Source organism: Propithecus coquereli, unplaced genomic scaffold (genome assembly GCF_000956105.1).
Source record: "Propithecus coquereli isolate 6110/MARCELLA unplaced genomic scaffold, Pcoq_1.0 Scaffold14, whole genome shotgun sequence".
NCBI lineage: Eukaryota > Metazoa > Chordata > Mammalia > Primates > Indriidae > Propithecus > Propithecus coquereli.
The window spans coordinates 3,470,798-3,486,111 of NW_012138302.1; the positions used below are offsets into that span (position 1 = coordinate 3,470,798).

Here is a 15,314-nt window from a genome sequence, read left to right on the forward strand (position 1 = left end):
TTGTTTACTTGACTGAAAATTCCCTGATAGGTGTATCCAGCAGGGAAGTTGACCTGTTGCTGAGATAACTGTTTCTGTAAATTCAACTTTTTTCTTGTTTTGTTTTTTGGGTTGTTTGTTTGTTGTTTTTTTAGTGGAAGTGGTGCACCATTCCTAAAAGTTCTACAATACCAGGTGGAGTACAGAGCAAGCTCCTATTCCATCTCTCTACTCCAAAAATCCATTTAATATATTGTCTTTGGATAGAGGACATATCAGATATTAAACTGATAAGAAGCTACTGGAATTCAACTTTTGTGGTCATTCCTTACACGATGGTTTCATCAGCAGCATTAGGATACAAATTGAGCATTCTTCCAGATGTAGACAGTACGCTGATGGTTCAAGTGCTTTTGATTTACAGCATGCATTTGTTTCCAGGTGAGCAAGCTGCTTCTGTCCTCAGAGAACTAAAATATGTGGGACTTTATTTCTATAATAAAGTCCCAAATTACCAGGATCAATCCCTTTGCTTTAACATGCAAATTCACTTTTGAAAATCCATTAATATTCTAGCTAGGAGACTAGGATTTCTATGCTGATTCTTTTTGAAACATAATATTCATGTAGCATAATCAAAAGTGCATGCATGTGGGAATGTCTGTGTATGAGGAAGTGCGTGTGTATATATCAGGGCAGAAGTGATTAAAGTATAAATCCAGAAATCGTGTCAGATTACATTTTAGTGTAAATGTATTATATGCTTTTAATATTCTTTCCTCATAACTTTCCTTAAAGTGAATCACATCAGAAGGTATAATTCAAGCTTGTCATCATCATATTCCTACAAGTACAAAAATCACATAGGTTTCTACAAATATTTTTGAGCCTTTTATTATACATTACAAATATTTTAGACCAATCACATTTTGTTGTGTGTAACATATTTACAAAACAAAAAATATATTACAATAAATATGAATGAAACAGTGAATCTGATCAACAACAAGCTCTGTCACAACCAGATATTTAAAAGGAATGCAAAAACCTGTTGGTCTGCATATGTTAAGAGTTTTGAGATAAATATGGGTCCAGAGTTATAATGTATCTGGCAAAGAGATGTGGGGAAATCCCCAAATTTAAGTAAGATTCTTTCTCATTACTAATTACATAATGTTTAATGATGTTTTAAACTGTGAACATTGATGAATTATCCAAACATGATACAAAGCTAATGTAGTGCTATCCATTTCAAAATGTACATGACACCCACAGAATATCCTTTTAATTATTATCATTATATACTGTAGTTCACATAATATCTACAAATGTGAATGAGAAAAAAAAAAAAACCACAGGTCACAGCAACATGTCTCACATTCCGATTTTAAATAAGACAAGCACATACTGGATCAAACATTATTTTATAATACGTTAATAAATAACACCTAGTTTGTTATGGTTACCTTGAACAGTTTATGACTGTATATTTAAAAAGATAACGTGTTCTGCGAGTTTTACATTGCCAGTAAAATAAATAATGAAACTTTATAACAAAAAAAAAAAAAAGAGAGAGAGCAAGAGAGATCTATATGGAACCTAAAGTATTTCTGACATGCTGCTTTTCTGGTACAGTTTGCCACAAGAAAATTAAAACAGAAACAAAAAATGATTGTCTTTTAAAAACAACTTTTAAAAGCTTTTCACAATATTGAGCGTGAACCTTTTAAGATCAGCATGAAAATCTTTTTGCCCATCTGCTTTGCGTATATATATATAATGCACATTGTGTATGTGTACACCAAAATCTACTAAAGTCACAGGATAGCAAACTGCTTACCCCTCAAAATGAGAACCAGCCAAAACACTGATCTGAAATCTAACCAGTCTGAGGTCTGGAAAGGTTTCATTCTTGCTTTGCTTTCACAAATGTCCCAGGCTGAATGTTGTTCCTGTGAATCCCCAACTACTTTTAAAACATAAAACCCCACTGTAATAATCCAAGGAGTTTAGATTTACATGTGGGGAGGTGGGACTTGGCTCCTCAAAGCAAATACCAACAAGCCATCTGGCTGGATCTGAGGGTGCGCATAGCTCTCTCACTGCAATTGCGCCTTTCTCATGACTTGAATTCAGTGTTGTCATCTATTCTCTTACCACAGCCACTCACAAACTAGAGAACACTGAGTCCATACTAGCTACAGGTCCTGATAAATTGTGAATGGACCAAACCGTTTTACAACCTGTTTCCAGCTAAGAATGTTTTCTTGGCTAAACAAAAGGAAGAGTAGTAAGCCTTATGGCAAAATTAGAAGTTTCTTTCAAATCAGGTTTAGCATTGTTATGGTATTAAGACTTTTTCTTTAATCAACCACAGTTTTCTAAAAGGAAAGGAAAATAGCCCAACATCCTGACCATGAATCAAGTTTTCTACATCTTCAGAGTCACTATTTTCTTTAGCCAGCATTTTCACTAAGACTTAGCTTATCTAGAAAGAGGTGGCAGTAATCACTGTACTGTAGTATTAATATAATCACTTCCCACAATTCAAATTCTTTTATATATGTTAGTTCTCTTGACCAAAAGATGTATACAGTATTATGCTAAAGGCCTTAGTAAATTTCCACCAAAAAAACAAAAAAAAACAAAAAGCTTGGTGGTTATGTTCCTGGAGTCTACATAAAGCCATTGCTCAAATCATATCTTTCCAAGAAAATCTAAAGACCATTATTTTAGACCATGATATAATCCTATTATTATAACTTTTGCTCATTAATCCTATTCTCAGACAATGAGATGGGTGTTATGCCTTCATGGGTGGTGGCCACTATTTTCCATTTCCCCCAGGCAGAATGCTCAGTACATTCCCCAAAGAGCAGGATGGAATGTTGTAACTCTGCAAGGTCATCTGGCTAAAAGTTTCTCTCATGCTTTGGATCTTTTATGGCAGGGACTTTGAGAAACCAAACATTGACATTCCTTATCAATGAGAAATTAATTCACAAGAAATTTAACAGTTTAGTACTCGAAACATGTTACTGGAGTTTTTGGTTCATTTGCGAAAACCTCAGAATTGTGACACACTAAGCATTAGCACAGGTCTGCATCAGAGATGGAAAAGCTCATAAATTAATACAAGGGCTTCTGGCCTTGGTTTTCAAATTCAGACCAGGCATCATTTAGCTCCATGAAAATCATCTTTGCATATTGTTCATAGGGTTGCCCAGTAGCCTAGAGAAAAACAAAAACACACATCAGATACCACAGACCAAAATTTTATTTATATTAAATTTTTCACTGCTAATATGTGGGTTCTAAGTAATTGAAATGCTTTTCTATTTGGCCATTTCCCTTTTTACAGCCTAATCTATATGACCCTATGACCTCCCTAAAATATCCTCGCCTTGGATAGTCACATAGGCAGTGGAAATGAGCCAGTGAGTAGATATCGGAGAGCTTGGTGGGCAGCAAAACGTGCATCTCCATTGTCCAGAAGTATCTACAAGTGACAAACATCCATGACAGACTTTCTCCATTGACTATCTGTATTTCTAAACTCCCATTTTCCCATTTCTAAAAAAAGTTAAGTTCTTTGAGATCCATAACAGGCATACAGTTTGTGGATTTTTCTGGGCTCTGGTTTCTGTTTCTCTTTTGATTCATCAAAATCCAAGGACTAACATTGTTTCTCATTAATTCTTCTATTCAGACTAGTCACAAAAAACTATGGCAGGATGAGATCGAATATATCAAATCAAAGCATGTGTTCCCAAGTGGCACTTCACTCACAGCTTCATGTCATATGACTGGGATAGTCTATATGACAGCAAGATGACTCACTTCAGTCTGAGATGTTTCTGTGTATTGAAACCATCCATATTAAAATAATGTAGAGCCACAAGGTATAAACAGTAATCAAAGTCTGATCTTTATAGAAGTGTAGACATAGCCAGAAGTTAACCAGTCATTGTCCCCTAACTCCCTTGCTGCTGTAACTGGTCACTGCTTACTGGCACTATACACCCTGACAGGTGCAAGATTGGTGTCTCTCCCCTCCCCACTACTATAGATAACAGTGCTGTTGTAAATCCCAAGACTTGTGATTCCATAGATAACATTGCTGCTGTAAATCCTAAGTCTAATCTTTGAGGTGTTTTTCATACTCTGCATTCTGGAGACCTACTGATGCCAACCAGACCATGAATAGGCATGGGAATGGATCCAACAGTCCTGAAACCCCCTACCCAGGAAACCTCCCCAACTGGGAAGATAACTTCTGCATCCCAACCCTATTGTCACAGAGTAGTCGCCCATAATCCCATGGCTGAGAAAGGATATGAAAGGGTAAAATTGACAGTGGGAAATATGTAACAGAGGGAATGGCCTGAAAAAAAGGGCAAAAATGTTTTCTGTTTCTTCAAAACCTTTTCAATCTTTTCACCCTGTTTGAAAACTAACACCTGTATCCTTGCCTCAGGCCAGTGGTAGGGAGGGGCAGGGGAATGTGCTTTGTTCTTTGTGCCACAGGAGATGGCTCAGAGAAACCATCTGTCTGTCTGTCTGGATGGAGGCTCAAGCATGGAGGTGGGTGGAGGTCACCAGATTGTCTTTGCTGGAGATGGGACAGATCAGACTATAGCCTGAACCTGAGAACCCACCCTTTAAAAGCTCTGATATTTCTGCTTATGATGAGGAAAATTGGTACTTTAAGATGGGAGTCTGCCAATTTCCTCATCTGCCGCAAACCACTTGTCCTTGTTCTTCTGATGCAGCCTCAGGGACAAGTGCCAAGGTTTCAGTAACACTATGATTTCATTCCCTGCCAATCAACAGACCCAATTCCCTAGCCCTTTCCCCACCAAACTGTCTTTAAAAACCCTTTTTCCCAAATTCTCAGGGAGATGGATTTGAGAAATTCTCCCATCTCCTTGTTTGGCGCCTGCAATATTACACTCTTTCTCTGCTGTAACCTCTGCTGTCTCAGTGTATTGGCTTCCTCTTGGGCAGTGGGCAATGAACTCATGGGGCTGTAACAGTATTATGATGATTTCAACTGAGCCGTGAGTTAGTTGAAGTTTATGTTGATGTAGAGCACTTATTATATGTATATCTACTTAAATGAAAACATAAACTGGCATAAAACATATAGTGATGAGTTTAGTTCCATTTTGAATATTTTATTGATTCTCACCAATTTTACTAACCACATTCTAAAGCTTTTTCACTACAATCCTGGTTATACATACAGCTGTATCTCCAAAAGATAAAAAGTTTTCCTCAGTCTAGCTCTTAAGCCTATCCTTAGCTATTTCAAATCAGGACACAATTTACTTCTGAGCGTTAAAAATTTGTCACTTTGTGAATCCTACACCTCTCTAAATAAAGCCCCTGTAATATATAATTTAAATTCTCTTTGCCCACTTCATAAAGTATAACTATTTGTTTAAATATCTGATTTTAGCCCATGGACTTAATTTTATTAAGTAAATGGCTTAATCAACCAGCAAACTGAAAGTAAGATACATGCTCATAAAATAATGAAGCGAGGGCCAGACAAGTGATAGGACAGGGCAGGTTATACTCACTTTATCTGGGTGCACCACCAGGACGGCCTTCCTGTACACCTTCTTCACCTGCTCTGGTGTCACCAGGTCTGCCATGCCAACTGGCTTCCACTTGGTCTCTCCGGCCCACAGCACGGTGTGCATTGTGGAAAGAAGTGCTCTGATATTTCTCTCTTTGCCTTCGATCCATTCCAGAATCTGTAAATGCAGGGGGGATTAAGAAATTCAAATGCTTTCTAGTCTAGAAGGTTTCCACTAGGACTCTGGAAACCCTTCTTGCTCCAGCAACTACAAAATACCTGGGGCACCCTGCATACTCCAAGCTGTTTCCTCTACCTGGAATGCTCTTCCACCTCCACCTCCTGCCTAGTCTTTCCGGTTAACTCTTCACCATCCTTCAAAAGCCTGCTTGGGAATTTCACACTGTTAGCCTTTGAGAGTTTGAATTCCTTCCTCTCTGGTGCCCTCAGAGTTAATTACTCACTCCTGGGGTATAAACTCCATGAGGGTACACACTGCATCTATATTGTCCTCTGCACTAAATAAATATCCCTTTAAAAAAAAGCCAAATTCCTCTGGGCTACTCTGCCTTACACATGTTCCTGTCATAAGTTGTGCCACAGTTTATTGTAATTATCTAAGTGTTTGTCTTTCCCTGCCATCAGGCAGAGCTGTTTAGAAAAGGTACTGTTTCTTACATATCCGCTGTGTCTCAGGAACCAAATAATATACCTGGTGCAGAATAGAGCTCAAAAGGCTTGTTAAATGAATTGATCCATTTAGTCCTTTAAACAAACTATGACCATTCATAGTTTGAATCGTCATAGTTTGAACCAATGAGGTGATTAAGTTGAAGGGATCTTAGCACCTAACAGGAGTTTAGTATTTGTTGCTGGATGAATGGTTAATGACGGCTCCTCTCCTAAACAATTAAATGCCCTGTACCAATTAATTACCCAAACATAGTTTAAAAGAAATAAGTAACGTTCTTTAATAGAAAGCTTTCAGAGTTTATCTAATGAACAAATGTTATCAAGATGGAGCACAAAGTTCTTGGAAGGAATATTGAATCTCTGGGATATTTTATGAAGTGGAAAACATGCAAATGAAGGATCTTACATTGTACTAAAAATATATCAAAGAATCTATACATCTCAACAAATTTTTGAATCTGTCAGGAAATTATGGAAAAGAACAGTGATACATTTGTTCAAAATGTGTCAGACTGACTTACTGTGCAAGTCTTGGTTTTGCAGATACTTCAATGTAGAGACAGAGTAGCCCCTCCTCTTTCAGTTCGTTATCGTGTCAGCATATTCAGTATTTCGTTATGTAGGAATTCAACCTCTCCCTCTGTGAAGAGCCTCGCAATTCTCTTCACCTTTACACACTCTTCCAACCTCACACCATTCATCAGCTTAACCACCCTTCCGTTTCCAAGCTAGTCTGTGTCCACCTGCCCACAAAACCTCCTCATCTATGAAGTAATAGTTGTTTCCCCATCTATGAAATGAGGGGGTTAGATGTGCTGATTTGTAAACTTTAAAAAAATGCAAAAACATACTTTTTCCCCCAACGTCAAATCTTTTCTAGGCCTCCAGAGTCAAAGCAAGATAATCTGGTTAAAAGTGGAGAGGCAACGGGGAAGCCAGGCTCCACACTTCCCTCAGCCTTCCTCTCCTCCACCTTCCCAGGCCTCCAGGTCTAATGTTACAGGAGTTGGTAATTCCTGGGGACATAAATATTTCCATCTGCAGAGAAAAGATCCTGGTGGCTTCAGTCAATCCGATCTGATAAAAAGCTCTCAAGGCAGAAAGAGGAAAATTCTCATGATTTATCTTTAGAATGTAAATGCCATCTGAATAACAAAATCACCTCTTAAAGAGTGCCATTGCTCATCTGAACAGCAAACTAAGGAAATCTATGTTGCTATACCATGGAATAAAATTTATTTTATTAAAAAATTAAACAGCATGTACAACTCTCTCCAAAGCTACCTTGCCATCAAAGGACACGGCTGTATTCAAATCATAGCTGCAGAATCAACTGAAATACAGTGATCGCCGGAAATCTAAGACAGTGCCTTCTATCAGTGCCATGGTCTGAATGTGTGTGTCCCCACAGAATTCATATGTTGAAATTCTAACCCCCAAGGTGGTGGTATTAGGAAGTTGGAGCCCTTGGGCACTGAATATATCACGAGGGCAGAGCCCTTATAAATGGGATTAGCGTCCTTATGAGAGAAGCTTGAGTGAGATCTTCCTCCTCTTCTGCCGTGTGAGGACACAGGGAAAGACCACAGTCTATGAACAAGGAAGTGGGTCCTCACCAGACATTGAATCTGCTGACCCCTTGGCCTTGGACTTCTCAGCCTCCAGAACTGTGAGAAATAAATGTCTCTTGTTCCTAAGCTACCCAGTATATGGTATTTTGATATAGCAGCTTGAAAGGACTAAGATACTAGGTTAGTCTCATGTTGATGGCTCCACACATATGACTTTGTCACAAGACCTTGTCATATAGAATAATCACACTGAGTCAGGGGCTCACTCACCTTTAATTTCTCAGGGTCCATTTCCTTAGCCATTTCCTCCTTTCTCATCTCAGCTATTGTTCGAGGCCCCTTTTTGTCTTTGTGAGCATTGAAACCTTGACCTGAGAGTAGGTCTTCAAAGTCAGCTGCTTTCTGTTTCCCTTCTGCAATATAATTTTTGAAAATCATTATAGTTTTTCTTAAACATAACATATTATCAATATCCCATAGCACTTAGAGTCTTGTAGGTGTTTTTACATGCATTAAACCCCTTACCCTTCACACTTACCCTGTGAGTAGGGTAAGAGACTCTTATGCCCATTTTACAGATGAGGAAAACAAAGTCTGGAGAACTTCAGAGCTCTGTCCGGAATCATATGTTAAATAATATCAACATGGCAAGCCTAGGACTGGAGGCTGGATGATTAACCTAAATCCGATTCCATTTCCACTGCACCTTCTTTTTAGATGAGGATACTTATGATGCCCACCCCCATCAGAAATAATTAGTATCAATGATGGAACTAGAACCTGGGTTTTGGTACTTGAAATCTATGCATGCTACCGCTTCCCCGCCCACACCCAGGCAATAGTTTTAGCTAATCATAGTGTTCTTTGCCTTCAAGTCTGGCTGTAGCCTCATCATCCTTGTCTATCTGTTTGCCTCTAGCATGGTGGCAAAAAGCAAAGATTCCGGATCCAAAATCCACAGGTTTGGATTCCATCTCTGCCACTTATCAGCAATGTGACCTCGGGCAAGTTACTTACTATCCCTATGCCTCAATTTCCTTGTCTATAAAATGGGGATCGTGTTAATAATATTACTTACCTCATAGGGCTATTGTGGAGAATAAATGAGTTAACATTTTAAGCACTTAGAAGGGTGCATGGCTATCTCAATGTTTGTTAACTTAAAACAAAACAGAACCAAAACACAGTAGTCTATGCAGTCAATGCCAATCAACCAAAATCAGTTTCTAAGTTGAAATCCATTTGCCATGTCTATACTATAAGACATTCTGGACACACAATCACACATGCACACACTGAAATCTAAGTGCTCTGAGCCTAGAGATTTTATGTTTCTTGTTTGCTGCTGTATAGTGTTTTCTACACTGAAGATGCTCCACAAATATTTGCTGATTAAAGTCACTCCATATCTCAAAATAAAAATGGAAAGGAATCACATGACTTTATGGAATTACGCAGGGAATACCCCTGCTAGCCAAAGAACAGGCATGATGTTACATGTTCCTAACAATTGAATTCCTACATGTAGGTGTTGTGAGAAGGCACCAGTGTCACAGCCAATAGAGCGTGGCTGACCGTGGGTAACTGAAACTGCAGAAGATAAAACCGCAGACAAGGGGGGATGACTATACATAAAAAATGCTTAGGATAGCACCTGACATATAGTAAGCACTCAATAAACGTCAGCTACTGCTACTAGGAAGAGTAAAAGAATTGCCTTTTCCATGTTCCACAGGGACAAAGGCCTGTTCCCTCACTGTGTATGGTGAATTCATCAACTGAATTAAGGGTATGAATTAATCAAATGAGATGTGAAATGTACCAAAATAGGCTTTTAATAAATTCAAATCTACCCATCCCTGCTATGCAAAATACATATTGTTTATTCATCGTCAAGAATCCCATCCAGAGTGTCCTCCAGCCTCAGGTGTTGGCACCATCAGAGGTGCCCCACTGATGTCAGGAATCCACCAACAAGAGCATGAGGTAGACCAAACATGCAAGACACATATACTCCGCTAATTGGGATCCAAGGGCAAATCTGAGCACAGTGCTTGAAAGGTCCCCAGCATTTCTCTTCCACCCCCTCTTCCAAAGGATTCATGCCTTTATATTCCTTCCACCTCTCTGCTCACATCCATTCGAAGTTCATGTAGTGCCCACTCTATGCCAACCATTACGCTATGCGCTAATGATAACATGGCAATAAGACACGGTCCTGTCTTCCATCTGGTTCCAGTCTGGAGAGAGACAGATAAGCGAGGCAGCAGTCACAAAACAGTATAAATGTTAGGAGCATGGCAAATCCAGGATGCTGTAGGTATACCGTTGAGGGCAGAGGTCGTGGTGTATCTCTATAAGATTGCCTCAGAATCTACTGGAATTGTTTTCTGTGTTCTTCAGACATTCAAACCCAGGCAGTGAGACAACAATGACGGGCCACCCTATACCAAGGTTTCATTCCACCATCCTTACCCAAATTAGCTGATCCTTTCCCACGTTCATTCTGGGCCCCAGGCATGGCGGAGAAGCTCACGTTGTAGTTGGGCCGGTTCTGGGGAGACGAGTGGGGCATGCTGGGCTGAGGCTTAGGCTGTGGCTGCTGCCAGCTGTAGCCACCTCCCTGTTGCCACCCTCCACCCATGGGCTGGGGAGATGCTTTCTGTGGCGAGCTGAGAGGTGGAAATCCTCCACCCAATCCAGTTGGTGTGGTGGGTTTGCTGGCAAATGAAGAACTACCTACAGGAAAAAAAAAGGAGAAAGAAGGTAAGGCGATTTTGAGTAGCCTCTAACTCTTGTGTCTCAAGATACTGTTTGCAATGACTTTAGTGGAAATCGCCTCGATCAATAGCATAATTAACCTTCCTAATAGGTAAAGAAATTGCAGGCATATATATCATTCCCTTAATCTCCACAATAACATTTGGGGATAAGTTTTAATAGCCTCATGTTTTCTTCAAATAAACAAAGTACGAGTCAGAGTAGTTAAGTGATTTTCTTAAAGGCACGTGGCAATTGGCAGAACTAAAACTTGAACCTAGATCCTACTAAGCTGATTCTATTTCTTTACTAGAACAAAAACTACTAAATGACAAGAATGGGGAATAAAACAAAGTAAGTTCACTCATTAAGGTTCCACTTAAGCTTCAGTTAACAGGATTAATCATTGTTTGTTGTAAGTACAAACATGGTTAGTGACCAGGAGTAAACAAAAATGTTTTCAAATTTCACAAATAGGTTTCAATTTCATACTACTTCCATTTCATTGCAGGAGAGCAGAAACAGCCAACATTCTGACAACTTTGGACAAGACAAAGGATCTCATTCAAGCTTTAAAATATGTTACTTTGTACCAGGAATTTAAGTAGATTCCTGATTCCATAATCTCCAAACTTTTAAGCACTCACTGCATACATGCTAAAGTATTTCCAAAATATGAACACCAGCTGTGGCTTGTGTTTAAAGAGGCAAAATGAGAAACCAAAATATGGAGATCTCCAAGGACCCTTTCATGCAATGAGCCCAAAGTAATGGTGTTAATAACATAATTTACATTTATATAGCTCTTTAGAGTTTACAAAATGTGTTTATGTATGTTACTACCTTTGATCTACACAAGACCCTTAGGAGGTAATCACTTTAAAGATGAAGAAATCAAGGCTCAGAGAGGTTTACTAATATGCTCATGATCACACAGCTAGTTAACAGATCTGGGATTTGACCATAACCATCCTACCTCCAAATATCATGTTCATTTGCTGCACCCATAATCCCCAATTCCTCCCCAAATCTCTGAGCCTTTCACTACAACTCATCCCTTACTGTGTCTTCTTTTTACAGATATTTCCCTGCTATTCTGATCCTGGGACTCCTCTTTCCTTCCACATTTGGAATGTTCTATCACAGCCATAGGATGTGGCATCAATCCGAGTTTGAGTCTCAGCTCTATCACTCATTCATCATTGATTCTTGCATGCATGTATTCATTCATACATTCAGTCACCAGTATTTGCTGAGCACCTATTATGGGCACTGGAATATAGCTGAAAAAAGATATAGAGAATCTTTGCTCTTCCAAAGCTGGGTGAAAAACTTCACTTCTTTGACCCTCAATTTCCTCATCTGTGAAATCAAAACTATGTTTATATCGCGAGTATACAGTAAAGACAGAGCAACTATATATGAAAGTGCTTCTCAAACACTGAATTATGCAACATAAGGGGTATTATATATTAAAAAATAATGCAAGCTCATATGCCAAGCTCACACATGATACATTGTAAGGGCTCAATAAACACTCAGTAATAGGAAAAGGGAACGATAGGGCCTGTCCTTGAGCTTGGCATTGCCCTCATCACTCTGTAATTCGTAACACGAAGCCTCTCTATGTGTTCCTGGGCCTTCCTGCCAATAGCACAACAATGTACACCTAAGGCTGGGTATTCATTCTATGCTGGGGTTTCATTTGATACTTATTTTGTTCTAAAGATATATGTTTATTATTTTAAAATTTGGTAAATAGAAAAAAAGCCTAAAGAACTAAAAAAAAAACTTAAAAACCTTCCATATCACTGGCACACTGTCATTCATTCTTTTATGAAAGCCAGTTGAACATGCTCTACTTGCCAAGCTGCAGATACAGTGGTGGAAAGGCAGACGCTGATCCTGTTCTCATGGGACCCATTGACATTGCAGCACTTTCTGACGTCTACATGTCCAGAATATTTTCTACCCATGATCAGCAATTCTAATTGTTAATGCTATTGAAGCAGAGAACTGACAGAAATACAAAGCAGAAGCTAACCCCAGAGGCCACTGCTATCCTCATTAAAAGCTGAAGCAGTGGTTCTCAACCTTGACTGCACATTAGAATTACCTGGGGAGCTTTTTTTTTTAATGCCTCATCTGTGTAGCCCCTACAGTAGTGGATATTTTAGATTTCATTAAGGTTTCTCTCTCCCACTATATTGTAAGTTTCAAGGAGTAGGAATGCTATCTGCCTTGAATTTTTTTTTATTACATCCTGAATGCCTACCATGTAGCAAATACTCAAAAATACCTACTAAATGAGGGAGTTAATGGTAAAGGGTAGAAAAGCGTAGAAAACCATTGACTGGATGAACTGAATGATACCCCTCCCCACTCTTAGCTTCACCAACCTCTAAACCTGTTTCTGCTCCAGGGTTTCTAAGACCTCTCCCAGGACGTCTGGGAGAAATTAAAATTCTCCTCTCCCTCAATTTCCCTTTTAATACATTAACAAATTCTACTGATTTCCTTTATGAAATATCAGGTGGCTCTTCTGCCACTATTGAGTTCAGACAATCACCTTACTTTGTCCAGCAGCAAACTGCAGTCGGCTCCTCCCACGCCCACTCTTGCCCTCATTCTTATTGGCTCTGTGAGATGTATCCAGAGTCATCTCATCTCCCTAAACTGCAAAACTGACTGCTTCCTCAATTTGCACTCAGGTTAAAGTCCAAAAAAATTCTGAAATCATTCATAAGTCAGCTTCACCTGTCCAACTCTGTCTCTCCCTAATCCCTCCTGCCGCATGGCCACCTCGCCCTGCTCTCGCTCGTGGGGCTTTTAAACATGCCCTTCCCTCCGCCTGGTCCTCTTCCCTGACGCATGGTCTTAACCATCTCACAGGTCTGCCAGGATTTCTGGATCCCCCAGACTTTGGCTTAGGTGATCTCAGAACACCTGTGACCTACTTCAGTCCTCTAGCCCCTTTCAGACGATAATGCAGTTGCTATGTAACAGTGGGGGTCCTCCAGGAGCTCTTAAAATGCCCTATAGCCAAGCCACATCTAGATCAATTATATTGGAATATCTCTGGCGGGAACCAAGGCATTGGTGTTTGTAACAGAATCATTTAATGTGAACATACCTTAAGAAGGACACTGTCTTTTATCTTTTCTGAACTGTAGCTGTATAATTTGGAAGTTTAATTTTTACTCTCAAGAGCACTTGCCTGGGATTCAAAAATTCTGGCTGGTAGATCTCATTTATCTGCCTTTTCACTGTGTAGTTTTAGAAAAGTCACTTAATTTTTCTATTAATATGTGACTTAAAAAATGGGGGGAATTTAGGAAACCAGTTTCCTCAGAGTGAAGTTGTAAGAAGTACTGCATTTCAGAAATGACAATGAATTCTATTTTTTTTTTTTATTTCAGGGTATTATGAGGGTACAAACATTTTGGTTACATTTTATGTCTGCCTCACCCAAGCACGGGTTAGAGGCTTGCCCTTCCCCTCTACAATGCTCACTGTGTCCTTTAGTTGTGAGTTAACACTCCCATCCCCCAAATCCCTGGAGAATATTACTGCCATGTGAGCACCATAGTGTTAATCAGTTAGTACCAATTTGATGGTGAGTACAAGTGGAATCCTTAAACTGCTCGAGTAAGTTTGTTGTTTGTAGTGATATGGGTGTAGCTATGCTGAAACTATTTTTGTTGTCTGACGAAAAATGTTGCAATCCAAGGAAATGGAAGATACACATATGCAATAGAAGAAGGTATTGGATTGTAATTATATACACTTACAGTTACTCATCTTCTATCTGTCTCCTGAATGGTAGAGCAATGATACTCCAGTACCAGTGAACACATTTAACACACAGATCTTGGTTTTTAAATGCCATTCCAACAAAAAGGAATGAGGCCTCCTTAGAAAATGGCTGCTTCTAAAACTGGGGCATAAAAAGTTCAAGATAAGTTTAAAATATCTTGTTGTGTCATAAAGGAAGAAAGTTCTCGAAAAATGATGGGACAAGTAAAAAGATACAGAGCTTTCATAAACCAAATCAAGGACAATAAGAACTTCAAAGTAAATAATGACAGTAATAGATGATAACACACTGAACCAAAAAAGAATTCATTAGTCCCTTCTGATGACAGAGAAAGATGACATAGATGATACAGTTTGGATGTTTGTCCCCTCCAAATCTCATGTTGAAATTCGATCTCCAATGTTGGAGGTGGGGCCTGCCGGGAGGTGTTTGGGTCATGGGCACCAAGCTTGTCCCTCATGAATGGCTTGGTGCCCTCCCTGCAGCAATGAATGAGTAATTGTTCTATAGCTCATGGGAGAGCTGGTTGTGTAGAAGAGCCTGGCACCACTTCCTCTCCCTCTTGTTCCTTCTCTTGCCACGTGATATGCCTCCTCCCCCTTCACCTTCCACCTAGACTGGAAGCTCCCTGAAGCCCTTGCCAGAAGCAGATGCTGGCACCATGCTTGTACAGTTTTGCAGAATCATGAGCCAAATAAACCTCTTTTCTTTATATTAATAGATTACCCAGCCTCGGGTATTCCTTTATAGCAAAGCAAACAGGCTAACACAAATGATGATAATGATAGATAGATGAAAGATGGGAAGGAAGGGGAGGGGAGAGGTGGGGAGGAGATTGTTCCTTACAGTAAAATGTCAACTAATACATGTAGAAAGAAGGACAGAATTGGAAAATCACAACCAGGCATGA

General features: G+C 39.5%; 1 protein-coding gene across 2 annotated transcripts in view; it reads right to left on the reverse strand.

Annotated features, from left to right (window-relative positions):
• Positions 1-274: 274 nt before the first annotated feature.
• The window catches only part of DNAJC6 (DnaJ (Hsp40) homolog, subfamily C, member 6), a 140,313-nt gene continuing 125,273 nt past the window's right edge, over positions 275-15,314 (reverse strand). Inside the window, exons 16-19 of one of the 2 annotated variants that reach the window (XM_012639475.1) lie at positions 10,303-10,566; positions 8,098-8,240; positions 5,565-5,741; positions 275-3,210 (exon numbers count right to left, since the gene is read on the reverse strand). In XM_012639475.1, the coding sequence (XP_012494929.1) occupies positions 3,109-3,210; positions 5,565-5,741; positions 8,098-8,240; positions 10,303-10,566 (686 nt within the window). In that variant the 3' untranslated portion in view covers positions 275-3,108. The remainder of the gene's footprint in view (positions 3,211-5,564; positions 5,742-8,097; positions 8,241-10,302; positions 10,567-15,314) is intronic. The other variant, XM_012639474.1, reaches the window with a different exon arrangement.